Source organism: Brachyhypopomus gauderio, unplaced genomic scaffold (genome assembly GCF_052324685.1).
Source record: "Brachyhypopomus gauderio isolate BG-103 unplaced genomic scaffold, BGAUD_0.2 sc626, whole genome shotgun sequence".
NCBI classification, from domain to species: domain Eukaryota; kingdom Metazoa; phylum Chordata; class Actinopteri; order Gymnotiformes; family Hypopomidae; genus Brachyhypopomus; species Brachyhypopomus gauderio.
In genome coordinates this window covers 22,501-35,000 of record NW_027507447.1, presented here as the reverse complement: position 1 = coordinate 35,000, position 12,500 = coordinate 22,501, and the positions used below count along the sequence as shown (strand labels likewise).

General features: G+C 50.8%; 1 protein-coding gene across 1 annotated transcript in view; it reads right to left on the bottom strand.

Moving 5' to 3' along the window:
* Positions 1 to 12,500, bottom strand: part of LOC143507127 (teneurin-2-like) — a gene marked incomplete at its 3' end in the record, with an annotated part of 23,570 nt that overhangs the window by 1,864 nt on the left and 9,206 nt on the right. The window contains exon 2 of the mRNA XM_076996517.1: positions 10,302 to 10,511. Within this exon, the coding sequence (XP_076852632.1) occupies positions 10,302 to 10,511 (210 nt within the window). The remainder of the gene's footprint in view (positions 1 to 10,301; positions 10,512 to 12,500) is intronic.

Sequence of the window (12,500 nt, the reverse complement as noted above, 5' to 3'; positions counted from 1 at the left end):
TCGAAAGAGCACTGCTCACAACCCTCACCCTGATGTCTCCAGCATAATGCTAATAGGTCCGTGCAAGACAAGGTCAGTACAGAACTTGCACCCAACCGCAACCACACACACACTCACATATATAATTAAGACAAAAGCCTTAAGGCAAATATATTCAATGTACAGGCACAGGCACACACACACACACACAGACACACACAGGTCCGCACACACACACACTTCTCCCATGCCCTTGTGAAGGTGTGTGACAGCGGGCACATTTCGTCAGCAGCCTATGCCTGAAATAGGGCCAGACATCATTAACGTGTGAACGCGGCCCGCTGCGCTGTGTTTAAGTCTCTGTGTGGCTGGTCTCCAGGTGGAAGGAGAACTTGTCCTGTTCACCGCCTGCCGCTCTCCCAGTGGTCGAGCTGGACAGGAAGTGCTCGTCAGCAACCTTCTAGAACGGAGAAGCCGACGCCCACAACCTGATTGCAGGGGCCAGGTGTGGGCGAAGGGGGAGCCCAGGAGAGAGGGAGGGAGAGGAGGAGGAGAGGAGCAGAGAGAGGAGTAAGCCAGGTCTCTGTAGAGGAGAAGTTCTCCGTCGACACACACTAAACATAGCTGCATGGTATCATGTCCAGACCTGAAGATAAACAACCTACTCCACTAGACTCTACCAATCAGGATGACCTCTTCACTTTACAACACACACACACACACACACACACACACACACACACACACACACACACACACGCACACACTCACTCACACACACGCACGCATGTGCACATATACACTCACACACACAAACATGCAGGTGCACATACACACACACACACACACACACACGCACACACACACACACGCACATGCACATACACACACACACGCGTGCACATACACACACATGCACACACACACACGCATGCACACACACACTCACACACACAAACACGCAAGTGCACATACACACACACACAAACACATACACACACACACACATGCACTTGTACACACACACACACACACATGCACGCACACATACACACATACGCACACAAACATACACACGCATACACACACATGCATACACACACATGGACGCAAACACACACACCCATCCACCCACCCAGAAGTCCATCAGGTTCCTCATGAACCTACGGCAGGTACAGCAGAAGTCACAGTGACTCGTGGTGTGTTTGGAGAGAGAGTCCTGCATCAACACTAATTAGAGCCGTGGCTGTTCTACATTAGGTGAGGACTTCACCAGGATCGTGACTGTTCCCGTGTGCTTAATTTAAACTCACACACACACGAGCACCATCACATCAGCCGCCCGCAGACGCGTGTGTAACGCGCGCCGTTAAAATGATGAAGTGCATTTATTTTCCTGACTCTTCAGAAACACGCCGGCGGATACGCAGCGAACCTTTAGTTGACGCTTTCAGGACAGTGGCGGAGACAAATCTTCTGTTTTCTCAAAGCTGGAAAATGAATGAGCCTCGCTTGCAAAAAAGAGAGAGAGAGAGAGAGAGAGAGAAATAGAGATAGTGTGTAAGGAGTGAGAGAGATGAAAGAGAGAGAGAGAGAGAGAGAGAGAGAGAGAGAGAGAGAGAGAGAAAGGAATAGAGAGATTGTGGGTAAGGAGTAAGAGAGAGAAATGAGAGAGAGAGATGAGAGAGAGAGAGATGAGAGAGAGAGAGAGAGAGAGAGAGAGAAAGGAATAGAGAGATTGTGGGTAAGGAGTAAGAGAGAGAAATGAGAGAGAGAGAGATGAGAGAGAGAGAGAGAGAGAGAGAGAGAGAGAGAGAGAGAGATGCCTCACTGTACCCCATCAGCCTTTTCACGACTGTTGAAAAAGTTGTTTTCATATTCATGATGGAGCATTCTTCATATGCAATCTCTGCACGCATCATCAGCTTTCTCCGTGCAACTGGCTGTGTAGTGTGAAATGGCTGTGTAGTCTGTGTGTGTGTGTGTGTGTGTGTGTGTGTGTGTGTGTGTGTGGTCCGACACTGGTGGCATACAGATAATGCTCTGTCCTTCATCACCCCCCCATCTCCCCAGTAGAGAGACCACTTCTGTGTTCTGACATCCTCAACTTCACTTCACTTCTCCCTTTTAATTAACAAACTGCGCTAACGCTAACGCTAACTTTCAACCAGATCTGAATCTCTGTAAAAATAACAAGATTCTCTCGGTATAGATTTTAGACATGGCCTGTTAACAACATGGATTTTCAGTTTTTCTTATTTTCATCATCTCCCTAGACAGGAGAAAAACTAAAACTAAAACAAAGACCAGGAGGTGGCGCCCTGGCGTCTGTGTGCAGGCCCGAGGTGGGAGGGGCTACGGCGGGGAGGGGGGGGCGTGGCCGTGAGCGCAGCCTTTAAACTTCATCTGATCCCGGAGCGTCACCTGTCTGAACTGCTGACAGCACCTTTAATCTCCGGAGACAGCTCAATATGACGGTGGGCGGTGAGCGTGGGGCATCCGCACGATGAGGACCGTTCGCCTCGAACGCCCAGCACGCCACACACGCCGCACACACACGCACACACACACACACACACACACACACACACACACACACACACACACCGCACACACACACACCGACACACACACACACACACACACACACACACACACACACACACACCGCACACACACACACCGCACACACACACACACACACACACACACACACACACACACACACACACACACACACACCGCACACACACACACCCCATTTGACCCCGTTAAACTGCTACTGTCATTTCGCCGACACGCATCTATCTACAGCGTCTCTCAAATGTGAGGAATCACCCATAAATGAATACACTCTATAAAAGAAAGAGTGCTCATAAGTCATGGAGGAAAAGGATCACACTCCGTTACAGCCTAAACATTGTTCCATTTTATATGGGAGTTTCCTTCGTTTTGAGACATCCTGTGTTTATGTGCTCAGAAACCCGATGTGAAGGCCATACCTCCTGGTGTAGTAACACTAACCTCCTGCCTTTATTTTACTATTCTAGAGACATGGAAGAACTCAATTAAAGCCACACGTGCACTCTGGGAAATGTAGTGAACTAATGTCTGCGCGCTGGGCCACTACGCGTAGGTGCGTGAGTGTGAATAGCTGTGGTTACAGGGGCAGTTAGAGGGTCTCTGTCTCTTCCTCTCCGTTGTTTTGTGGTCGTACGGCGATGACAAAATGAGTAAGACACCGAGCATCGTGGGACGCCCGGAAAACGACACAAATGAAAACAAAGTGCCCGTGTGTGGGCGTCCGGCCACCGGAGAAACAACAGGAGCAGAAGCATAAACGTCAATTTGGGATGATCAAGGAGGCAATCGGACAGTAACGGGGACGGTAACGGGGACATAACGGGGACGGTAACGGGGACAGCCCCGCGGAAGCGAGCGCAAGAGCCTGATTTCAGGAGGCCCGCGTCCACGCCACCACGAGTCCAACAGCGTAACTAGAGAAGACGCACGGAGCTCAGCCTCCTCCGCCCAGACGCTCCTCTGCTCTCGGTAACGGCGGAGGGGAGCGTGTGGTCCGACCCTGCGCACTGCAGGTGGAGAAGGGGGTGGAGGCTCCGTACTGGGGTATACGAGGGCGAGACGGAGGACAGGATGGAGGGGGGGAATGTGGGGTGGAGGTTCATGTGTTTATTGTCACACACTAAGTGTAAACAACCCATCACCGCACAACGAGCTGTGCAATAGAGTGAAACTGTTGTGAAATTGTTAGTCACGTAGAGGCAAAGAGCGTGTGGCACTGCAGTGTGTTGCTGCACAACACTGGTAGCAACTGTGTATACTGATGGGTGAACAATTAAGTATACATTTACAATTATGGCATTTGGCAGACGCCCTTATCCAGAGCGACTTACATTTTAATCTCATTTTTTATACAAGTGAGCAATTGAGGGTTAAGGGCCTTGCTCAGGGGCACCTCAGTCATGGCTTCAGGCCTGGGAATCGAACCTGGGACCCTCTGGTCACAAGACCAGTTCCCTAACCGCCAATGGTACTAACCACCAGGCCATGACTGCCCTACAGTCCACAGTATACATGTGTACCGGAGGAGTGAGGAATACCGTTCTGTAGTACAGGGTGGAGGAGAGATGGAGTACAGGGTGGAGGAGAGGTGGAGTACAGGGTGGAGGAAGAGGTGGAATACAGGGTGGAGGAGAGATGGAGTGCAGGGTGGAGGAGAGATGGAGTACAGGGTGGAGGAGAGATGGAGTGCACGGTGGAGGGAGAGATGGAGTACAGGGTGGAGGAGAGATGGAGTGCAGGGTGGAGGAGAGATGGAGTGCACGGTGGAGGGAGAGATGGAGTACAGGGTGGAGGAGAGATGGCGTACAGGGTGGAGAAGAGATGGAGTACAGGGTGGAGGAGAGATGGAGTACAGGGTGGAGGAGAGATGGAGTACAGGGTGGAGGAGAGATGGAGTACAGGGTGGAGGGAGAGATGGAGTACAGGGTGGAGGGAGAGATGGAGTACAGGGTGGAGGAGAGATGGAGTACAGGGTGGAGGAGAGGTGGAGTACAGGGTGGAGGAGAGATGGAGTACAGGGTGGAGGGAGAGATGGAGTACAGGGTGGAGGAAAGGTGGAGTACAGGGTGGAGGAGAGATGGAGTACAGGGTGGAGGAGAGATGGAGTGCAGGGTGGAGGAGAGATGGAGTACAGGGTGGAGGGAGAGAGGTTGCTGGACGTACAGTAGCCACGGAAGCTGCAGCGTATAATTTCTCATGAATATATGCATGATCACATAAGTGTCTACGGCCGAAGGAAAATCGGCCCGTTTGTTTTCCGGAGCAGACACACACACACACACACACACACACACACACACACTGCGTAAATGGGAGCTGGCAGGCAGCGTGCTGGGTTGCGTACCTCGCAGACTGACCGCTAAAAGCATGCCCAGTTCACCGCGAGCGCGCGGGCCCGCGAGCGCATTAGCGCAGCTAACAACACCGAAAGCAGCAGGTCTGCCTCGAACGACTGGCGGAGTTTTGAATGTTTGCGCTCGTCGAGTTCAGTCCCGCGTCTCGCTGTACGGCCTCAGGTCGCGCGCGCTCCCTCTCCGCGCGTGGGCGTGGAGGGTGGAGCAGGTGGGGTTTTCACCACCCCGTCCGTGTCCTCGCCGGGCAGTGTGTGTTCACAGCGGTAGTGAGTCTCGCCACACTGCGCTCGCTAAACTGTTTATTGACATTTTTCTACAGCTCCGCACAATCGGCATAAGTGCGGCGAGAGAAAACTGACTCAGCAGTCAGTTGTGGGGTCTCTCTCTCTCTCTCTCTCTCTCCCTTTCTCTCTCTCCCTCTCTTTCCTTTGCTCTCTATTCTTCTCTCTTCCATCCCTCTCCATCTCTTCCTCTTCACTGGGATTCTCCCTCATTCGATCCATCTCTTTTTAAACCTCTCTCTCTTTTTAGAGACTTAGTGACTGATACAAGCGTAAACGCACATTTGCTTTGACTGTGTCTATGCCTACATCGTTCTCTCTCTCTCTCTCTCTCTCTCTCTCTCTCTCTCTCTCTCTCTCTCTCTCTCTCTGTCTCTGTTTCTCTCTCTCTCTCTCTCTCTCTCTCTCCCTCTCTCTGAAACAGCTGAGGGACCCAGATGCTCATTTGCAAGGTTCTCAGCTTAACTCTCCGCCCTTGATCTGTTTGTGTTTTTCTCCTCCGTTTCTCCGGGACGTTTAATTATAAGGCGCACTGCTACGGCGGCGACAGCGAGGCGAGTGGCGGCGGCCCGGCTGACGGGGACCGAGTAAACATTCCACCCGGGGTCTGCTGCAGCCCGGACCCGTCCGCCTCCGTCCGGTCCGCTCGTCTGCTCTAATGAGCAGTAATAACCCGTCTCACAGAGTCCTCAAGATCAGCCTAACAAACAAACAGCCTCTTTACAAAAAACACTCCAAAATCCAGCCAGCCACGCCACACACACACACACACACACACACACACACACACACACACACACACACACACACACACACACACACACACACACACACACACACACACACACACGCACACAAATGATACAAGCAGAAAACAGCGTTGCACAGATGCTAGCAGACGCCCAAAAACAATTACACCACCGGCACTTTCTTAATTACTTCTCCAGGAATAGAACAGTGCTCGGCTTTAAAGAGTTGGGGGGGGGGGGCATGTTAGAGGTGGTAATCAGCGCAAACATTAGTGCCGTTAGTAAGCAGGCCTGTTTTCTTATGGGTGTGTCATTTTCCTGGCCTCTAAGCCCCGCCCCTCTCTCTCTCACCCTTCCTGGGTTTTGTCAGGGCCCGGCTGAGCACCCCCCCACGGCGCTCTTCCCCAGTTTAGGCACAAACGCGGCCTCAGTCTGCTGGCAAAGGGGGCCGGCCAACTGTCCCCCTCTTCCACCTTCACCTTTGGACAGAACCGTCTCCTCCACGTCTGGGCGGGGGCCAGGCTGTGTGGCGCTGCACCCCGGTGAGAGCCCAGTGCTGGGGTTTGCAGATGGGGCAGTTCTTGGTCGACGGGGTGGGGGCGAGGGGCGGGGTTTGGACAGCACCGTCAGCTGCAAGATGCAGATACTAGGGGGCAGAAGCCAGAACCTGGTGGCCCATAGATCCCAGCGGTACCAGGTGGTGTTCTGCATCCAACACGCATGGGGAACGGGCCAGCGTCCAGGACCAGCAGACAGCATTAATACTGGATATTAATAATTGGTTTTGATTACTTGCTTAGTGTATTATTTTATTTTACTGCATTTATTTTTTAGAATGAACAATTAACAATGCATAATAAATTACTTTAAGCATTTGTGTTATAATTTGAAAAATGATATTTCAGTTTTATTTTAATTACTAAAGGAGAAGAAAATGCAATTAGGATTAAAGTGTTTCTAAAATCTGATAAATATGCTTTTGTGTAAATGGTCCATTCAACAACTAACCCACTCAAGACTATACCATCCCAACTCATCCATCCCCACACACATCCTCACACACCCTCACCCACACACACACACCCTCACACACACACACACAACCTCACATCCTTAACCACACACACACCCCCACATCCTCCCCCACACACCCACACACACACACACACGTACACACACACACACACACACACACACACACACACACACACACACACACACACACACACACACACAGCTTGCAGCACACTTCTTCTTTGTACTTATGACCGTGGTTCTGCCTCAGTGGGCCGGGTTATTGGGCAGAAACCTCATTTCCTGCACAGCGATCACCCTCAACAAGATCACAGGACATTTAATTGAACTTGGACACACACACATACACACGCTCACCTTTACGCTGCTCAGCCACACACGTTGCACAGCACACACACACACACACACACACACAATCACGCATGGTTGTACATAAACACACACCTGCAGATATTATACTGAAAACCTCATAAGTGCTTCTTGCTGAAGCAACGTGCTAATAAGCCAATTATTTACTGACTTGTTCTGGAAGTACCTTTAAGCTTCTAAAGTTCTGCTGTATGTTACTATTACAGACGATCTCCAAGCCACCAAGCTGAACGCACTACTGGCGTTAATCAGTTTTTGGTTGTTTATTCGTACTCTGCTTACATCATTCATGTGATTATTTTCATGAAACTGATATAGATCAGTGTAATGCTCATTTTAGACAATACATCTGGAAATAAAATGAAAAACAGCTTAGATTTACACAACTTTATAGAATGCATAGATTAAATGGCACAGCCTTTAAACAATTAACAACTGTAAAATAATCAAATAATCACACAACAAAAACAAAGTGATGCATAATGCACAATAATAATAATAAATAAAATATAATACCTCAAATGTTCGTTAGTTTGCTTTATCATAAAATTATAATAATTATTACATAGAACTGAAAGAAACATGTAAAATTGTTACATCTGTTTTACAATCTGCTTTACACTCAGATTGTAAAAGCACTTCTGTATCACAGTGACACCACTGGACAGAGCCAGTGAAGATGAAATGGTTATTCCAAGCCATGCAACAGCAAACCGAGAATACTGAGGGCTGAACAGAGACACTAAGAGCTGAACCGAGACACTGATAACTAAATGGAGACACTGGGAGCTGAACTGAGACACTGAGAACTAAACGGAGACACTGGGAGCTGAACTGAGACACTCAGAGCTGAACTGAGACTAAGAACTGAACAGAGACACTGAGAACTGAACAGAGACACTGAGAACTGAACTGAGACACTGAGAACTGAACTGAGACTAAGAACTGAACAAAGACACTGAGAACTAAAAGGAGACACTGGAAGCTGAACTGAGACACCGAGAACTGAACAGAGACTAAGAACTGAACAGAGACACTGAGAACTGAACTGAGACACTGAGAACTGAACTGAGACTAAGAACTGAACAGAGACACTGAGAACTAAAAGGAGACACTGGGAGCTGAACTGAGACACTGAGAACTGAACAGAGACTAAGAACTGAACAGAGACACTGAGAACTGAACTGAAATACTGAGAACTGAACTGAGACTAAACTGAACTGAGACACTGAGAACTGAACTGAGACACTGAGAACTGAACTGAGACTAAGAACTGAATTGAGACACTGAGAACTGAACTGAGACACTGAGAACTGAACTGAGACTATGAACTGAACAGGCACTGAGAACTAAAAGGAGACACTGGGAGCTGAACTGAGACACCGAGAACTGAACAGAGACTAAGAACTGAACAGAGACACTGAGAACTGAACTGAGACACTGAGAACTGAACTGAGACTAAGAACTGAACAGAGACACTGAGAACTAAAAGGAGACACTGGGAGCTGAACTGAGACACTGAGAACTGAACAGAGACTAAGAACTGAACAGAGACACTGAGAACTGAACTGAAATACTGAGAACTGAACTGAGACTAAACTGAACTGAGACACTGAGAACTGAACTGAGACACTGAGAACTGAACTGAGACTAAGAACTGAATTGAGACACTGAGAACTGAACTGAGACACTGAGAACTGAACTGAGACTATGAACTGAACAGGCACTGAGAACTAAAAGGAGACACTGGGAGCTGAACTGAGACACTGAGAACTGAACAGAGACTAAGAACTGAACAGAGACACTGAGAACTGAACTGAGACTAAGAAAACTGAACTGAGACTAAGAAAACTGAACTGAGACACTGAGAACTGAACTGAGACACTGGTTTCCTTCCTCACCTCAAGGCTTTTCCTCGCGTTCCGCCACCCCGTACCCACCCTGCGGACCGCTGGGCTTGCGGTGCGGCGGGGAATTCTTTTAGGACGCGCTTTCGCCCGCCAATGATTGATGTTACTCCACCATACAGTAAACCAATTAGAGGCATGACGTAATGTCATTTTAAAAGGGTTATAATCACGTTGCTCTTGAACCCGGGCGCTTGATCAGACGTAATCAAGATTTATAGCAGATCAAAGGAGAGGTTAATACCATTAACAATAGATTATATTCCGGCAGAAATTACATTAACACGTTTTCCTCTCCTGCCTTTTGCTAAATATATCGCCTGGCTTGCAAATTTGGTTGCCGGGTGAGAGTTTGGACCCGGCAGCACAGTTAGAGCATTAATTACTCCAAACAAGTGCTGCATCGCTACAGAAACACGCAGCGTTACACCACCCGCAGAGGCAGAACCATGAGCTTGAAGTGCTCAGATCTCCAGACACCGGGACCATACATTGGCATGGTTCTAATATCTTATGCTGGTGTGTCCAAGGATGTTTCTGAGACATCGTTCCTTGGCCTTTTTTTTGGATAAAGTGCTTCAAAACAGGAGCAGTTGACCCGGAAGCGGATGGATTAGCAATCTGAGTAAACACGAATAAAGGCAAAGGGGAGAGTAACAGGAGCCAAAGGTCAAACGCTTTCGAAAAATGAGCACGCAAGAACAGGAGGAGAGACCAAAAACATGAAGTAACATCTAGTATTAGATAGAATAATAAATAAAAGGCAAAGTAAAATGAAAAACGCAATAAACCAATGAAAAACAGAATAAATGCAACATATAAAGATGCTGTAAATGGACATTAAAGTTGAGTTAATGGCCGTGTTGGCCTGGTGTTTTTAGGCGTTTGATGTGCGGAGGTCCGTATGAGGCCACTTTGCAGGAGCCATCGTGAAAATGTTTTCCAAGCAGATGAGAACTTGTTGGATGGGTCACCAGAAACAACGGAAGGTGGAGAGAGAGCAGAAAGGGGGCGGAGACAGAGAGATGAGAGGGCGGAGCTTACCGGTGGTGGTCTGCGCCCGAAGCAGGTAGGAGTTGGGGGAGATCTGGTCCTCTGGGCGGGGCTCCAGCATGGTGTGGGAGGAGCTGCTGTCCAGCAGGGGCACCTGGCACTCCCTGATTGTGGGCGGGGCTGAGTGGAGGGGGGCGGAGGGCGGAGACGGCGCGGGGGGCAGGAGACTGGCGGAGGCGGTGGAGGGAGGGAGGGGACGACCTGGAGGACGGAGAGAGAGAGGGAGGAGACATATGTTACGTGTGTATGACACGACCCGCGGGTGCACCTGCTCCACGCTCACATATGCTGCGGTGCACACTGCCCTCGTCACACGTGCTCACCGCCCTCGTCACACGTGCTCACCAGAGCGCTTCACACGCCCACCGTCTGAGACCCAGACGTCAATCAAACCTGCACATAATAGGGCAAGTGTGTAGAGATGGTTTGTAGAATAACAGCAGAAGGGGCAGCACCAGTGTGGAGGGGGCAGTACCAGTGTGGAGGGGGCAGTACCAGTGTGGTGGGGGCAGTACCAGTGTGGAGGGGGCAGTACCAGTGTGGTGGGGGCAGTACCAGTGTGGTGGGGGCAGTACCAGTGAGGTGGGGGCAGTACCAGTGTGAAGAGGGCAGCCTCAGTGTGGTGGGGGCAGCACCAGTGAGGTGGGGGCAGTACCAGTGAGGTGGGGGCAGTACCAGTGTGGAGGGGGCAGTACCAGTGTGGTGGGGGCAGTACCAGTGTGGAGGGGGCAGTACCAGTGTGGTGGGGGCAGCACCAGTGTGGTGGGGGCAGTACCAGTGTGGAGGGGGCAGTACCAGTGTGGTGGGGGCAGTACCAGTGTGGTGGGGGCAGTACCAGTGAGGAGGGGGGCAGTACCAGTGTGGAGGGGGCAGTACCAGTGAGGTGGGGGCAGTACCAGTGTGATGGGGGCAGCATCAGTGTGATGGGGGCAGTACCAGTGTGGAGGGGGCAGTACCAGTGTGGAGGGGGCAGTACCAGTGTGGTGAGGGCAGTACCAGTGTGATGGGGGCAGTACCAGTGTGATGGGGGCAGTACCAGTGTGGAGGGGGCAGTACCAGTGTGGAGGGGGCAGTACCAGTGTGGAGGGGGCAGTACCAGTGTGATGGGGGCAGCACCAGTGTGGTGGGGGCAGTACCAGTGAGGTGGGGGCAGTACCAGTGTGGTGGGGGCAGTACCAGTGTGGAGGGGGCAGTACCAGTGTGATGGGGGCAGCACCAGTGTGATGGGGGCAGTACCAGTGAGGTGGGGGCAGTACCAGTGTGGAGGGGGCAGTACCAGTGTGGTGGAGGCAGTACCAGTGTGGAGGGGGCAGTACCAGTGTGGTGGAGGCAGTACCAGTGTGGTGGGGGCAGTATCAGTGTGGAGGGGGTAGTACCAGTGCTGGCTGCACTACTGACAGAGGCAGCAGGACCGTAGAGGCCATATGCGGCGAGTAAAAATGCTACTCCCAGCACATTTGAGTCGCACAGCTACACACGCACACGCACACACACAATACACACGCAGATACACACATGCACACGTACTCACACACACACACACACAATCATGCGCCCTCTGTATGACTCTAATATAGATGTCCTGCATGTGATTTCCCTAAGGATCTCACAATACACCTGCATAATATATGACTACAGGAGCGAGTTGTCCGTCAAGGGCCTTTTGCATTTTTTTTCTTTCTCAGGCCGACATCAGCGATGGCCAGCAAGTCATGGTTTCTATGACAGCCGTCTCGGGTTTTTCGGGAATTGCACTGACATCGGAAGTGAAACTGCAAACAAGTCTTTTCCTCCCCCACGAGCACCTGCGGTCACTGCTCATGAACAGCAGAAGCATGACTATGGTCTTGTTTTTCTCCATCAGAGGAGAGAAGCGATGGAGGGAGATGAGGTGGGACCTTTGTTGGCTGGCCCCTCTGTGAGCTCGGACGCACGTTTCTTTAAGGTTCTCCTCGACCGAGCTTCTGACTGCAGGGGACTGAGTCTTGGCCTTCATCACTGTAATTGGGCCTAAGGAGCCCAGAGTGCTGGAGTGCCCCAGGGGTCAGTCTCAGGGCCGTTCTCGGAGGTACCGTGTTACCCCGAGGCTTCGGAGAAGACAAACAGCATGGCCAGGGCGGCCCCTTCAAACGTCCTGCTGACTTAAAGAGCGTCCCGCGGACTTAAACCGTCTGCGCTTCATGTGCTGCA